Source organism: Neolamprologus multifasciatus, chromosome 11 (genome assembly GCF_963576455.1).
Source record: "Neolamprologus multifasciatus chromosome 11, fNeoMul1.2, whole genome shotgun sequence".
NCBI lineage: Eukaryota > Metazoa > Chordata > Actinopteri > Cichliformes > Cichlidae > Neolamprologus > Neolamprologus multifasciatus.
The window spans coordinates 14996736-15010326 of NC_140449.1; the positions used below are offsets into that span (position 1 = coordinate 14996736).

Here is a 13591-nt window from a genome sequence, read left to right on the forward strand (position 1 = left end):
GTTTGACAATACTATAAGGATCTGCTTTATCAAGCTGCTCCATAGTCTTATAGTAAAAATTTTAAATGAATTTTAATGAGAAGATATATATTAAACTTCAAATTACTTCATGAGATAACTGAGGCTCCGAACCACACTGAATACGGGAACAATGATTCAGTTACTCATGAGATCATTCCCGTGGTCATGATCCAGGTCATGATTTTGTCAAATAAAATTATAAATAAAAAAAGAGGAAAAAAATAGAATTAAATTGTTAAAAAAATAAGCAAATAAATAAATATAAAAGTATTCTGATCTGTTCAGACTGAGCTGATCCGCAACTCGCTACACGTCGTCATGTCGCCATCTATGGGCTGGCTGGTTTAGGCCTTTAAGTAAATCAATCAGCTGAGCTACACTGAGTCTAAGGCTACCTTTACAGTGTCACTATCTACAGTCATTGTTAAAAGTCATCAAAGAAATGCGACTTTTCATTTTAAAAGAAAAAAAGTGGGTAAACATTTGCCTGTGACATTAAAAACCTGTTACCTCTGACCTCACATACACCTTCAGCTGCTGATATGCTCAGTGACCAATAAGGATACTCTCTAAAACACACTTTAGCATGTCCATCATGTCATTGGTTGCAGTTAAGGGTTTGCATTGTGGCATTTCATCTCTTTGATTAATGTCATTATTTTTCTGTATGGCTTCTTAGGAACCTCTCAGACTCTATTAAATCAGCATGTGAGAAGGTCAGGGGTTGCATGAGCCCGAAGGGATCAGTGATGCCCAGGGGATGCCATGTGGAGGTGAAGGAGGCTGTCGTCACGGACACTCTATTAGGCACGGGTAAAGCCCTGCGTCACTGGAGCCACCCAGATCTGTAAACCCTGATTATCCCATATACTCTACTGCACTGTCTTAACTCAGAGTCCCACACAGGAGCTGTGCGTAACTCCCTCATCATGATAGGATGCAGACACACGCAGTCAGCTATAATGGCGCTTACAGTTAACTTGCACCCCTGTAAAATCAGCCTTAATTAAAGAAAGATTTTCAAATTTGGAAGAAAAATATTATTTTTAGAGTATAATCTAAAGGGTGTTTTAAAAAGCTTGACCTTCACTTCATCTGTTGCCTGTAATTGTGTGTTTTGTTTTCTCTTTACTTTGTTTTGGCATGTGTCAGACAGGTTGAACTGAAACTGAATCCCACATCTGGAAATGTACATGGAACCGTTAGTCAGTTACAATGGACTGAAAGCAGCTCTGCCGATGTGTTTCCCAGGTGTGGAGACACGGTTTGCAAAGCATTGGACTGGGCCCCTGCATGGTGCTGCCGCTCCCCTCTGCAAAGCTAAATCAAAGCCAGCAGCAGGTATACACATCCATTACAACACCAACAACTGCAAATGAAATGTTTTGTATAAACACAACCTGGCACCTCATTACTCATTGCGAAATGGATGATTTATTCTTTTGAGCGTATTGAAAGACAGGAATGAGATTATGTTGTCAGAAATTCAAATGGAGGCACAAATTCAAAAATAATACATACCCTTTCCTACTGGTGATGTTAATGCCTTTTCCTGTCAGATGACTTGGTGGTTATTTAGTTTTTAAAAATCATTTCCAAAACAGAGCCTTGTTTTCCTGCTCTGCAGGATCTAATGTATGTGGATGAGATGGCTTCAATGCCTCATAAAGCAATCTTTTACAATCACACAAAGTTTTCCTCTGGGGTCTATGAAAACATTTCTGGACAGTTCAGCCCAATAAAGAAAAAAAAAAAAAGAAAAAAAGAAAAGAAAAAAAGAGAGGGAGTCATTTTGTTTTCCAGTATCATTTATCAGACTGCATGAGCTGGTTTTATCTACCATGAAGTGAAATGTCGCTGCTCCCTTTGAGCTTTTCCCTTCAGATCAGGACCGTGTGGCAGATGGACCTTTAAACGTTCTTTTTACTTTTCCTTCTAGTGACATAAAGCCTTTAAAAAATATTTCTAGACATACATAACAGATACAGACAAACTAATCATTATTGCAGGTTCTTCACTTGAAAGGACAAATCATTATCAGACACTGGATTACAGATAAATGCCATTCTTTCATTCTTTTTATTTTAAGTGCAGTTTCAAAATGAATTGGACTTATTATCTGATCAGATATCAGATAAAAGTAAAACATCAGTGCTTTTTGACAATACAGCATCACACTGTGGCTGCAGTTTTCAGCTGCCCATCTTAACTGTGCTCTGCTGAATTGAGATCTGGTGACTGAGGAGCAGATCTGAGTACAGTCAACCCATTGTCATGTTCAAAAAACCAAATGAGATTATTTGAGTTTTGTAATATGGAGTGTGGGTATTTACCCCACTGGAAGCGCAAGATGGGTACATTGTGGTCCTAAATAGATGAGAAACAATGCTCAAGTAGGCTGGAGTTTTTAAATGATGCTTAGGTGGTACTAAGGGGCCCAAAATGTACCAAGAAAATATCCCCCACACCATTACAACACAGCCAGCAGCCTGAATTATTAATACAGGGTAGGATGGAGCCATGCTTTCATATTGTTTACATCAAACTCTGACCCTACCATCCAAATGTCACAGAAGAAATCAAGACTCATCATACCAGGCAACATCATTCCAGTCTTCTATTGTCGAACTTCTGGTGAAACTGTGAAAAATTTAGACTCAATTTCCTGTTCTCAGCTGACAGAAGTGGCACAAAGTGTGGTTTTCTGCTACTGTAGCCCACCTTTCTCAAGGATCAAAGATGCTCTTCTACATACCTTGGTTGCATTGCCATCACCTCAAAGCAGTCTGGCCATTGTCTGCTGAACTCTGGCATCGATAGATAGATAGGGCGATCTCAAAGAGTTGGCAGTTCGTCTTGTAACTGGAAGGTTGCCGGTTCGAGCCCGGCTCGGACAGTCTCGGTCGCGGTGTCTTGCCCAAGTCTCGGTGTCCTTGGGCAAGACACTTCATCTGCCGCCTGTTGGCCAGAGGGGCCGATGGCGCAATATGGCAGCCTCGCTTCTGTCAGTCTGCCCCAGGGCAGCTGGGGCTACAACTGTAGCTTGCCTCCACCAGTGAGTGAATGAATAGTGGAATTGTAAAGTGCTTTGAGGGCCCGAAAAGCGCTGTATAAATGCAATCCATTATTATTATTAGATAGATAGATTTGTAAGCACCTTGTTGGCTTTGTTTACTGTTAGCTGAAGCCAAAACCTCTCCTACCTCTCGTTTTATTGTTGTTTCTTATCATAAGGCTAAACATTCTATAAGTTAGCATTAGCTAGGTTTGTATTCAAAATAAAGGCTGAGCTACTGTTACTAAATGGCTAATTTAGGGTTAGCATTTTTAAAGACATTTATTTATTTTTTTATCAAGAACAAAGTCAAATGACAAATTTACATCACAATAGATGGAGACACAAAAGATTTCCACACCATATATTTTTATTTGTCAAGCTGAAACTCTAGGTAACACTATATAGTAACACTTCAGCTATTGTGCTAATGTCGCTAGCAGTGCATAGTTTCACTATAGTGTTTTTAGCTAACCTTGTTGCATGTTTTACTTTTAGAAATTTAGTAATACACCCAACCTTTATAGTTACAAAAAACAATTATTATGCTAATATTCTTATATACTGCAAACAACTGCGTTAGCATTTTTTGTTTGTTTGTTTTTATTTTTCCAGTTTGGGCCAGTTGCAATTTTCCTATGTTTGTCATTATGATTGTTGTGTTTCCTCTGTTGAAAGTCTTGATGACATTGTGAGGTTTTGAGATGAATGTATCACATCTGACATCCTGACGTAGACCCTTTGCATTCAAAGAAGGTGGAATTGACTCCAGAGTAGACGGTGGAGATGCAGCTCATTAAGAGCACAGACTGAACATTGACTGTAGGATGTAGCCAATACGACATCACCCACTGCTTTGGGAAGTCTCATTTAGACTCTTCAAAGTCAGCATTTTGGATGCCATCAAGTTGGCCTCTCACCACCATGCTGGTTTTCTGGACCAGGCAGTGACCATTTCTGGACAAGTGGATGGAGCTCTATAGTATCAACTAACGCTAGCCTAGCAAGTTTAAATAGAAACCCCTTTATTAAAAAGTCATTCTAAATCCCTGCTGTGGCGTAAAGTTAATTTTAAATGTAAATGTTATGTTTTGTTGAGGAAGGATGCTGAGTAGCGAGGTGTAATGACATATAATGGTTGTGCACTACATTAGCTTAAGCACTTATGTAACATTAGCCACTGCAAACATTTTACCAATGGAACAGTTGATTTTACAACATCAATCTGTGTACATGGCTCTACCAGTAGGACCATCTTATGTGTGCATTATTTTTGGTGCTTTTGCTGGTAAACTGTTTTAGCCAGGAGAGATGGTGACTGAAACAGTTCCTCTAAGATAAATATTTCTTTCTCATTGCCAGCAAAGAAACCAGAAGCAAAGGATTTACAGTACAAGCACTGTCACATAAACAGTGTTGGGGAGTAACGGAATACATGTACCGCCGTTACGTATTTAAAATACAAAGTATGAGTAACAGTATTCCGTTACAGGTACCATTTAAAAAGGTGGTATTTAGAATACAGTTACTTTGTTGAAATAAATGGATTACACGGCGGTACTTCCCTGTTTCGTATTTTCGCGGGTCAGGCCTGTTTGGGTTTTGTTTGACAGCTATGTTCTGTTGTTCCAGGTGGCAGCGTTACGGTTGCCATGGTTACAGGGTGACGCTCTCTCTCTGCGTGTTTCCTGGGTGAGAGAGGCCTTTTTGTTGTTGTTGTGCTAAGCTAATAGGCAGAATGCTACAGGTATAGCTCTAAAGAATGTAGCATCATAGGCAGTGTAGTCCGTGCTGCAGGGAGAATGGACTGCCATACACGTTATGTGTCTGTGAGCGAGGGAGGGAGAAAAAGGAAAAGTACGAGCTGTCATCAGCAAAAACGGGAGCTGGAAGCATGTAAATATAATAATAACCACTGCAGCCAAGAAGAGTGCCTGACGAGCCCAGTTGTAAGTAAGCTATTAAGACTCGACTGCACACCTTGTCGTGTTCGTGTTTTCCTCCAAAAACAATAAGTTCCGTTGGAGCAGCCTTTCAATGCCTCTCTCTGTCTCTCGCTAGCAAAGTTGACCCAGACAACAAAGTAAAGCTAGTTTTCGGCTACAAGACCGACACAGAACCCACCGTATTAGCCAGAGGTCCCTTTACTACGGTTCGGAGCCGCGGACCTTCAGTAACAGTAATAAATCACAGCAATAGTACATTCATGTAGTTGTAAACAGCATGATAATATATTAAGTAATCCAAAGTATTCAGAATACGTTACTCTCATTGAGTAACGTAACGGAATACGTTACATAATACATTTTGGGGCACGTATTCTGTATTCTGTAATGGAATACATTTTAAAAGTAACCTTCCCAACACTGCACATAAATGACAATTCATTTTCAAATTTTTTGGGGGGGTTCCTGCTGCCGCTGTAACTTAGAGAAGAAAAGCAGATGGAATAACTGGATGTCAGATTCGATCAGAAACACTTGCCCTGAGAAGCTCTGCAGCATGACTAAGGTCTCACATATGGGTGACCAGTTTCTAAGGCAATGTTGCCTAAGAAAATACATGCATAACTAGGAAACAAAGATCTACTCATGGTTCTCAGCTCTCTGTCTCCCCTATCATCCTTTACCCTCGTCCTCTCTTTTCAGAGATAACTGGATTTCCAGGAGGGTCGCATTAGTTTGTCCCAGCTGTCGGAGAGATATATTCTGCTGACAGTAGAGTTAGTTTTGGTTTTGGATCAGAGGCGCAGAGAGAGAAATGGGATTTCCAGCCGCTTTCAGTCGAGCTGCTTCTGACCCCCAGTGGCAAAAAGCTGCAGAATCGCTCTGCCTTCAAGGAAAAGTAGTGCGGGGTTATGTGGGGTCTGTGGAGTGGGAAGGAGCAGTCACCTTTGCACAGAGGATCCCATTATTTCAGCTTCTTTTGATCCAAAAGAGACACAAACTGTGGTGTGTTTGGCTTCAGATTACTCAAGGTCGGCTAAAAGTTACAAAACAGGTCTTATTTCATTGGGAGATAAGTGAGGCCCATCTCATCTAATCTTCTCCATTACAGGGTCTTTGTGCAAGACCAGGAACAGCAAAGGATCTGAATGCTGCTGCTAAAGTAATTCACCACCTAATAGATGCTACAGATATGCTGTGATTTTAGTACTGAATGTGCTTGTGTCTCGTATACTTGCATTCACTTGACCAACGCTAATGGTATGACAGCACTCCCCTGCACCTGGAAGCTCAAACTATGCTGGAACGCATCCACATCAAACAGCCACACCTTGAATTTGAAGGCTTTTAAATGTGGTTTTCTAATCTGTGGCTATGTGACTTCACACATAATTGCACCCTGCATCCTTTACGGGTGTGCCCATTTATACTAACAACACGTCTCAGCTGTCATTTGAATCTAAAGGTAGAACGCAAACCCAGCTAACTCTACGAGGCCTTATACTGTCTATTTTTTATCCACTGACATCATCAATTTTGGGCAAAATGTTTATTTCTTTTTTTTTTGCTGAGACTGACAGAAAGGTGGACTCTTGGAGCTATACAGTAAATATAAAGAAATAGCCATGAGTGCTAGAAGCCAGACCTCAAGCCAGCTGGTCAGGATATGCTGTCCATGATTTCAAAGAGGAAATCCAAAGTTGTCAGGTCATAGGACAAATTTCCACTTTCAGTCTCTTATATAATCATGGGCCAGAAAACATAGTGGCATTTTTGATTCCTGTCTCTATATTTTCTTCATTTTCTTGGTGTCTTGCATTTCTAAATCTAATTTCACTAAAGAAGAAGTGTTCCTGAACCCAAAGCAGAAACTTCCATCAGAGAATCACATAATAGTTTTTTATATTTATGTATTCTCTGACAAAGCCAATAGACAGTGTATTCTTAAAGATCCCCTTTTGCCACACAGTCATTCATATAGTAGTAAAACCTTCTTGATCTTTATTTAACAGAGCCAGGATGCCTAACATATTTTAAAAGATCTATTAAGAAAGGCCATAATTAATGCATCACGTTTCTTGGAAAACAACGTGAAGCTGAGAGGGCATCTCCTGAATGAGATCCAAGACGGCAGGTAGGGTGCCACGTTCCAGCCACACTCTGGGAGTAAAACACTTGCAGAGGCTCTAATGGTCTTTGTAAAGCTGCCAGCTCTATGACGGCCGTGGTTAGGTCAGGTAATCCTGGGCTAACTGGCTTCTTGTCTGGCAAATAGGATTGAAAAAGGTTGTTGAACTTTTATTCCTGACAGAGGCTCTGAAAAGAAACCAAGCAGCGGGGAGACTCGTGAACAAATTAGTCAATTTTGCTGAAAAATATTTAATCAAGACACCCCCACTGTGTTTCTATATAACGCTTCACTGGACGACGTGGACACATTGCAGGCGTAATTTGTATTTTTGTCTCACTTCAAATCCATAAAATGTTTGTTTAATGTAAAACCTGACGTTACAATGGGCAAAGATAGCAAAGGTAGATGAGTTTAAATACCTGGGGTCAACTATCCAAAGTGGCAGACAGTGCACAAGAAAAATGAAGAAGAGAGAGACCAGCTGTGATTAATGGTTTAGAGACAGTGGCCGTGACACAAAGACAAAAGGTGGTGCCAGAGGGGGCAGAGCAGAAAATGCTATTATTTTTCATTGGGTGTTACCAGAATGGAGAGGTAAGAGTACATGAGGACGGCTCAGGCTGAAGGGTTTGGAGACAAAGTTAGTGTGACATAGCTGAGATGGTCTGGACATCTGCAGAGGAGGCATAGTGGATAAGCTGGAGATAGGAGGTTGGACGTAGATGTAGTGAAGGAGAACTTGCAGAGGATGAAGAGGAAGCTAGGAATAGGGTGTGATGGAGTCAGACGATAAAGTGAAACTGAAACAAGAAGAAGAAGAACTTGAATATGTATTAAACGCTTGTTGGACTGAAAAAAATAACAACCTTTAGTTAAAGTGCTTATTTGTGTGTCGTTAACCTTAAATTTATAGTGTGAGTTGTATTGGAGAAACGTTCTTACTTGAGTTGCTTAGAATCAGTCGACCCTTCTGTACTAACTTTTTGTATTAACTTCAGCACATCATATAAAGTTTTACCTTCATACTGTGAAAACTGTCAAAGTTACAATTATCATTTTAATATCACTTTTTTCCATCATTTTTGAGCCCTTTGATAGTCTGCTTGCCTTTTGATCCCACTTATTTCAGTTCATGTGACAGAGGAGAAAAGTAGTACAGTCTACAGCGTGGATGTGGACATTACTTTTATTTTTATTGTGCAAAGGATGAGACTGTGATGGTAAAGTGCAAACCGCATCCAGGGCAAAAACAACTGCATTATACTGCTATCACAACTCCGGCTCTTTGCAAGCATCTGCACTGACTGCATGTTAACGTTAAGCTAGCCAAGAACCCAGAGTGATGTTACAGCTGAGTGACTGCTGACCCCAACCCAGCAGCCAGACCCTGAACTTCAACGGGTAACTAACCAATGAGCAGTCAGCGGCAGTGTGTGGGACATTAGCCTATAGGTTCATGCTGTTAAATGGTCATTTTATGAAGAAACACGAAAGTAATGTAATGAATGAATTTCTCCTGGGAGTAATTAAGTAACGCCCTGCAGTGTTCTGTGTAACGCGTCTAATGCATTACGTTTCTCTCAATGACCCCAACACTGATCGCATCAAGAGCTAGTCAGATGAGGGCAGTGTCAGGACTGAGTCAGGACCTGGATGAATGAGAACCTACATAGACAGTGATACATTTAAGTTCTGTTAAAAACGCACCTTGTAATAGTTCTACATGTTGAGATTGAATACATCCATTGAGAACATCCAGGCACAATCATTTTCCTGGTGCTGTAGAAAAGAAAAGCACTAGATCCTGAGACAGCAGGTCATTATTTTTCACATTTTGATAACAGAATCGCAAACTTTCAGACCAACAACACTATCAGAATAGAACAAACAAGCACTGAGGGTTCACGTTTCTAACTATTCAAAAATAATTTTAACACAGAAGGAGCTATAAGACAAGCCAGGTATCAAAGAGTAGGTATAAAAATAGACCTATCAGATACTATAACTTGATTTGACTGGTCGCTTATGCCCCTGGAAAGTGTACCGGCCACTAAAGATGCTACATCACATCACACACGATTTTGTTATTCTTAGTGAAAGACACTATTATACTCCCATTATACTGGTGCTCAAATCTGGTTATAGGAGAAACAAAAAAACTATTTCTTCAAATAACTTCAGATTGTGACACTTGGACTGAGTTTAAAAATAATCTGACTGCAGTTTTTAAATATAACAAATATTTTTTTCAGCCCAGAAAACTTCACGTATGTATCTCCTGTACTTAATAAGTTCGGAGGCATTTAAAATACTGAAAAAATAAGGATATCTGGAAAATGCCAAATTTGCCAAATTTCTGTCTGCGATGTACTTTGATGGACTTCATTAAATTTGCTGAAGGAAAAAAGAAGAAGAAGAAAATCAATAATTCTGTGGGGGTGAGGTGAATTTTCACTGAATGACCCAAATAGTAAACAATTCACCTCAGGATTAAAGAAATGAAAACAAATTACTATTCTGGTATTTCCTGGCATACTGTATATGCAGTATTTAAAAAGAAAAAAGAAGAAGTTGGAGCACTGCTAAAGCATCATAATTATAACCATGACCATGAAGAGCAACTCGATGAGTGATTAAATCTGGCTGGATGAATGGGGTTTGACCTTGATTTTGCTTTAACCTGGAACTCTCCAGGCAAAGCAGTTGGGAATGTAGGATGTGTTCCATGAGACGTCAAGCATGTCCATTTTTCTCCATAAACAAATTAATCCTGAAGTGATCTTCACCATCCTGAGGACAGCCCTATGATTTTCCCATCTGCCCGGCTGGAAGGCCAGGAGTGAGCACCACTTGAGAGGATGAGCGCTCCTTCCTCAAACATGCCGAACAGCTCGGTCACACTTCTCCTTGCCAAATACTACAGCACTGATTCCTAACCAGGATAAATATAGCCCAGGAGGTACTAATGCAGCTGTCAGAGGGAACGTAAACATTACTTAATTAAAAAAAATCTAATCTACATTGTCAGTCACTGAAACTGAGCGAAAAGCATCAACATAGCTAAATGGATATAGACGAAGTAAAAGGCTATAATGACATGTAATGATAAAATTGTTAAGCTTAAAGGTTGCTAATGGCTATTTATCTAAAAGTAAAGGTTAAGCAGTTAAAGAGTAGCTAATGGCTAAAACAATCCTCCCATAGATTTCATTGTCTCGTTTCTCTCCTATAATGTTTCTGGTAAAGGCTGCGTTTCTCGCTAATCTAAATGGTAAGAGCCAAAAGTATTGCTTAAGTGGCTGCATTTGCACTGAAGTGTTGATGATGGCATCAGCCCCAAGGTTCTGAGGACCTGTGCTAGCCAGCTGTCTGAGATCCTGGGTGAGATAGCAGAAGATACCAGCTATCGAAAACATAATTGAATGATCCCTATTTTTCCTGCTGTTGTGTAGTGAAAATCATTTTTTAGTTGTTGAACTTTTTGCCACACAGCTATTCACCTTTCCTTCTGAACGACTCTAGGATGTTCCTTTTTTTTTTTTAACACAACTCTTCTACTCGTTAACCTAATTAGTAGTGAGATGTTTGACCAGTTTGAATGATTTTAGGTAATACGTTACTTCTGTTAAACTTACGCAGCATCCCAACTGAAGAAAAACAACTTCTAGTCTGTGTGACCCTCTGCTGTTCGTGTACAAAGAATGAATGTAATCATCCACATGCTGCAGAGAGCCTGCTCCCATTTGGGTGGTAGCAGCTGCACAGTGAAGATCACCTCCTTTAACATGATTCAGCTGCTGAAAAAGAAGCTATAGGAAATCTCAGTAAACATGTTTACCAGCTCATACATTAATGACCACCTGACAGACAGAGTGTAGTATATAAGACTGGTGCTCTGTCTGCATTCCTGTTCACAGTGTACAGCTCAGATTTACAGGGTCATGCCACTTACCTACAGTACTGACAGTTCTGCAGTGGTTGGTTGAATGTGTTAGTGGGGTGGAGGCACTAGTGGATCAGTTTGTGAAGTGGTTTGGAAAGAATCAGAGACAATCCATGTCTATCCCGGGGCAGGATCTTGATGTAATGGAGGAACGCAAGTGTGTCCACATCAACAACAGGCAGAAGGGGATAAGTGGTCTCTATTTCCTAAGAAAACCGAGATCCTTCAGAAGCCAACCCACACAACCCACAAGATCTGCTTCCTGTCCTGTATCCATGCCCTGAGGGGGCTCTACATATTATTAGGTTTTAAAGTTGTAGCTTATTGGTTAATACTCCTTAATACTTTATCTGGGCTTGTGTTCTACAGTCATATTTAGGAGACGTCGTGTGGCACTACACTACACGCTAAACCACTTAATTTTTATTCAGCGCACAAATGCACAGCATGAGCAGTCCTTTTGAAAAGAAAAAAAAAAATCTCTCATTAGTTTCCAGGTTACGTTGGTGTGATGTCAAAAAGGAACTTTTCTCCCTCTGAGGCATTGATTCACGTGTCATCTCTGCATCAGCTAATAGATCTTAATCTGTAATTAACATTTTCGCCGTGAGCTGGCTCTTCCTGACTTCCAATGTGATGCTCTACCTGTAATTACAGCCAATAAAATCCCTCAATCACCGTGCTCTCTGCTCAGATCGGGGTCATCACAGTTAATCACAGGTTGAGACTTAATAATGGTCATTTGCTCATGCAGGGCAGATGACGTGCAGAGAGATGGAGAGCTTAAATGTTATTTTTTATTAGATGCTTTGAGATCCACATTATCCAGCGAATGACTGAGTCTCTCTGATAAGACTTTATTTAGAAATTCTAAAATTCTATTCTGTCCACTTAGATCTATGAAACACAGAGAGGAGCCAGGTTCATTGCACAGGTGAGATGTTTTATTATTGCATGCCATTTTCCCGTCACATCTTTAGGCCTCAAACATACAAACGCACTGGCAAAAATGGCATCTGAAAATGAGAACATTACCTACGAAGCTTACACTGGCTCCAGGAAAAGAGCTGGAGAGTAAAACAATAAGGAGAAAAAAAAATTCTTTTTAGCTGCTTTACTTTGTTTATCATGTAATAGAAAGGCACAGGAGCATTTCTAGAACACATTACTGAGCGGTTAAACACAATCAACCCTACTGAGTATAGTCTGGCTTTAGCATTTGCTGTAACTGCATCAAATAATGCTTTTTACCTATGACAAATGTGAGCGTGTTTGAATTTAAAGTAAATGTTACTGTTTACTGCAAAATTACCATGTCACTGCAGATCAACTGAAGCACACAATGTTGATATAATGCAGGGGGGTCCATAAAAGAAACTAAATGTACTGCCTTGCTAAACAGCTCACATACGACTTGCTCCTGATGCTCTACCACAGATGATCTTTGGCACTCTTTAACGTCTCTTAAGCTCCAGAGAGCCCCTGTGATGTAGCCTGGACACATTTTGTGTGGCCTGGAACGTCTCACATTTTCACTTCTTTGACAACTTCAACGTCACATCACTAATAATATTCATTTGTAAGAGTTGTTTACTTTTTATGCCATTGCTTTTGCTGAGTAAAGAGTACATCAAAAGAAAAAAAACATGCACAACTCATCCCAGTCCCAAAACCTCTCCTCAGTACTGTATTCAATTGTGGGAAAACACTCATTCTTTCACACACAAACAAAATGCTGAGCAGCAATAAAACAAATTAAACCTAAAACTGCAGAGAGAAGCGAGCTTCGCATCACACTCATCTTAAACTAGGATGATGAGTCCCAAGTACGTCTTAGTATGGACTGATGGATCTTGGGGAAACTGCCTGAAGTATAGAGTGACTATGGGATGAGATGTTCTCACATTGATGGTATGTAGCGGTTGTGGTGAACGTCACTGGCGTTAAACATCAGTGTTTGTTCCAGGTCGGGACTGCTATGGGACCTCTGGAAGACCTCTCCACCACTATCAGCTCATCTGGGTTGTCATGGGCTTTATAGTGGAACAGAAGATCCTGGATGGCCCGCTCTTCAATCTATAAAGACAGAAAATAACAAGGAAAAAAACTGTGAAAAAAAACAAAAAACAAACTTCTATTGAGAGGGAAAAGAACAAAATGCTGACGCTGAAAGCTTAATGGTAATAAGTGTTTTACTTAATAGCAACCAGAAAACCTCAGTGGAAAAAAGTGTTTTTGTGAAGGCTCTGACAGAAGTCTGGCAACCAGCTGGAAGAGGAGAAGAGTGTGCTGTCAAAGAGACAAAACTGGAGACACCTCATTTCTAACCAGCACTGTACAGAGTGCAATGCTGATTAGGTAAAAGTCAGTCAGATAAGGCAAGACAGGAGACACAAGAAGCGTCTTCTGATGGACCACTGCCATGTTTTCCATACCGACGCTGTACACAGAAGCTATGCAATCAGTGATGCCAAGGGTGTGTGTGCGTGCTTGTG

The 13591-nt window shown here is 40.3% G+C and overlaps 1 protein-coding gene and 1 long non-coding RNA gene across 3 annotated transcripts in view; one reads left to right on the top strand and one right to left on the bottom strand.

Moving 5' to 3' along the window:
• Window positions 1-12741, top strand: LOC146507991 (uncharacterized). Its single transcript, XR_014876876.1, has 2 exons — window positions 1-1362; window positions 11992-12741. It is a non-coding gene; the product is annotated as an uncharacterized LOC146507991 (long non-coding RNA).
• The window catches only part of ibtk (inhibitor of Bruton agammaglobulinemia tyrosine kinase), a 21618-nt gene continuing 20045 nt past the window's right edge, over window positions 12019-13591 (bottom strand). For both annotated transcript variants that reach the window (XM_085177570.1, XM_085177569.1), the window contains one exon: window positions 12019-13172. In XM_085177570.1, the coding sequence (XP_085033696.1) occupies window positions 13047-13172 (126 nt within the window). In that variant the 3' untranslated portion in view covers window positions 12019-13046. The remainder of the gene's footprint in view (window positions 13173-13591) is intronic.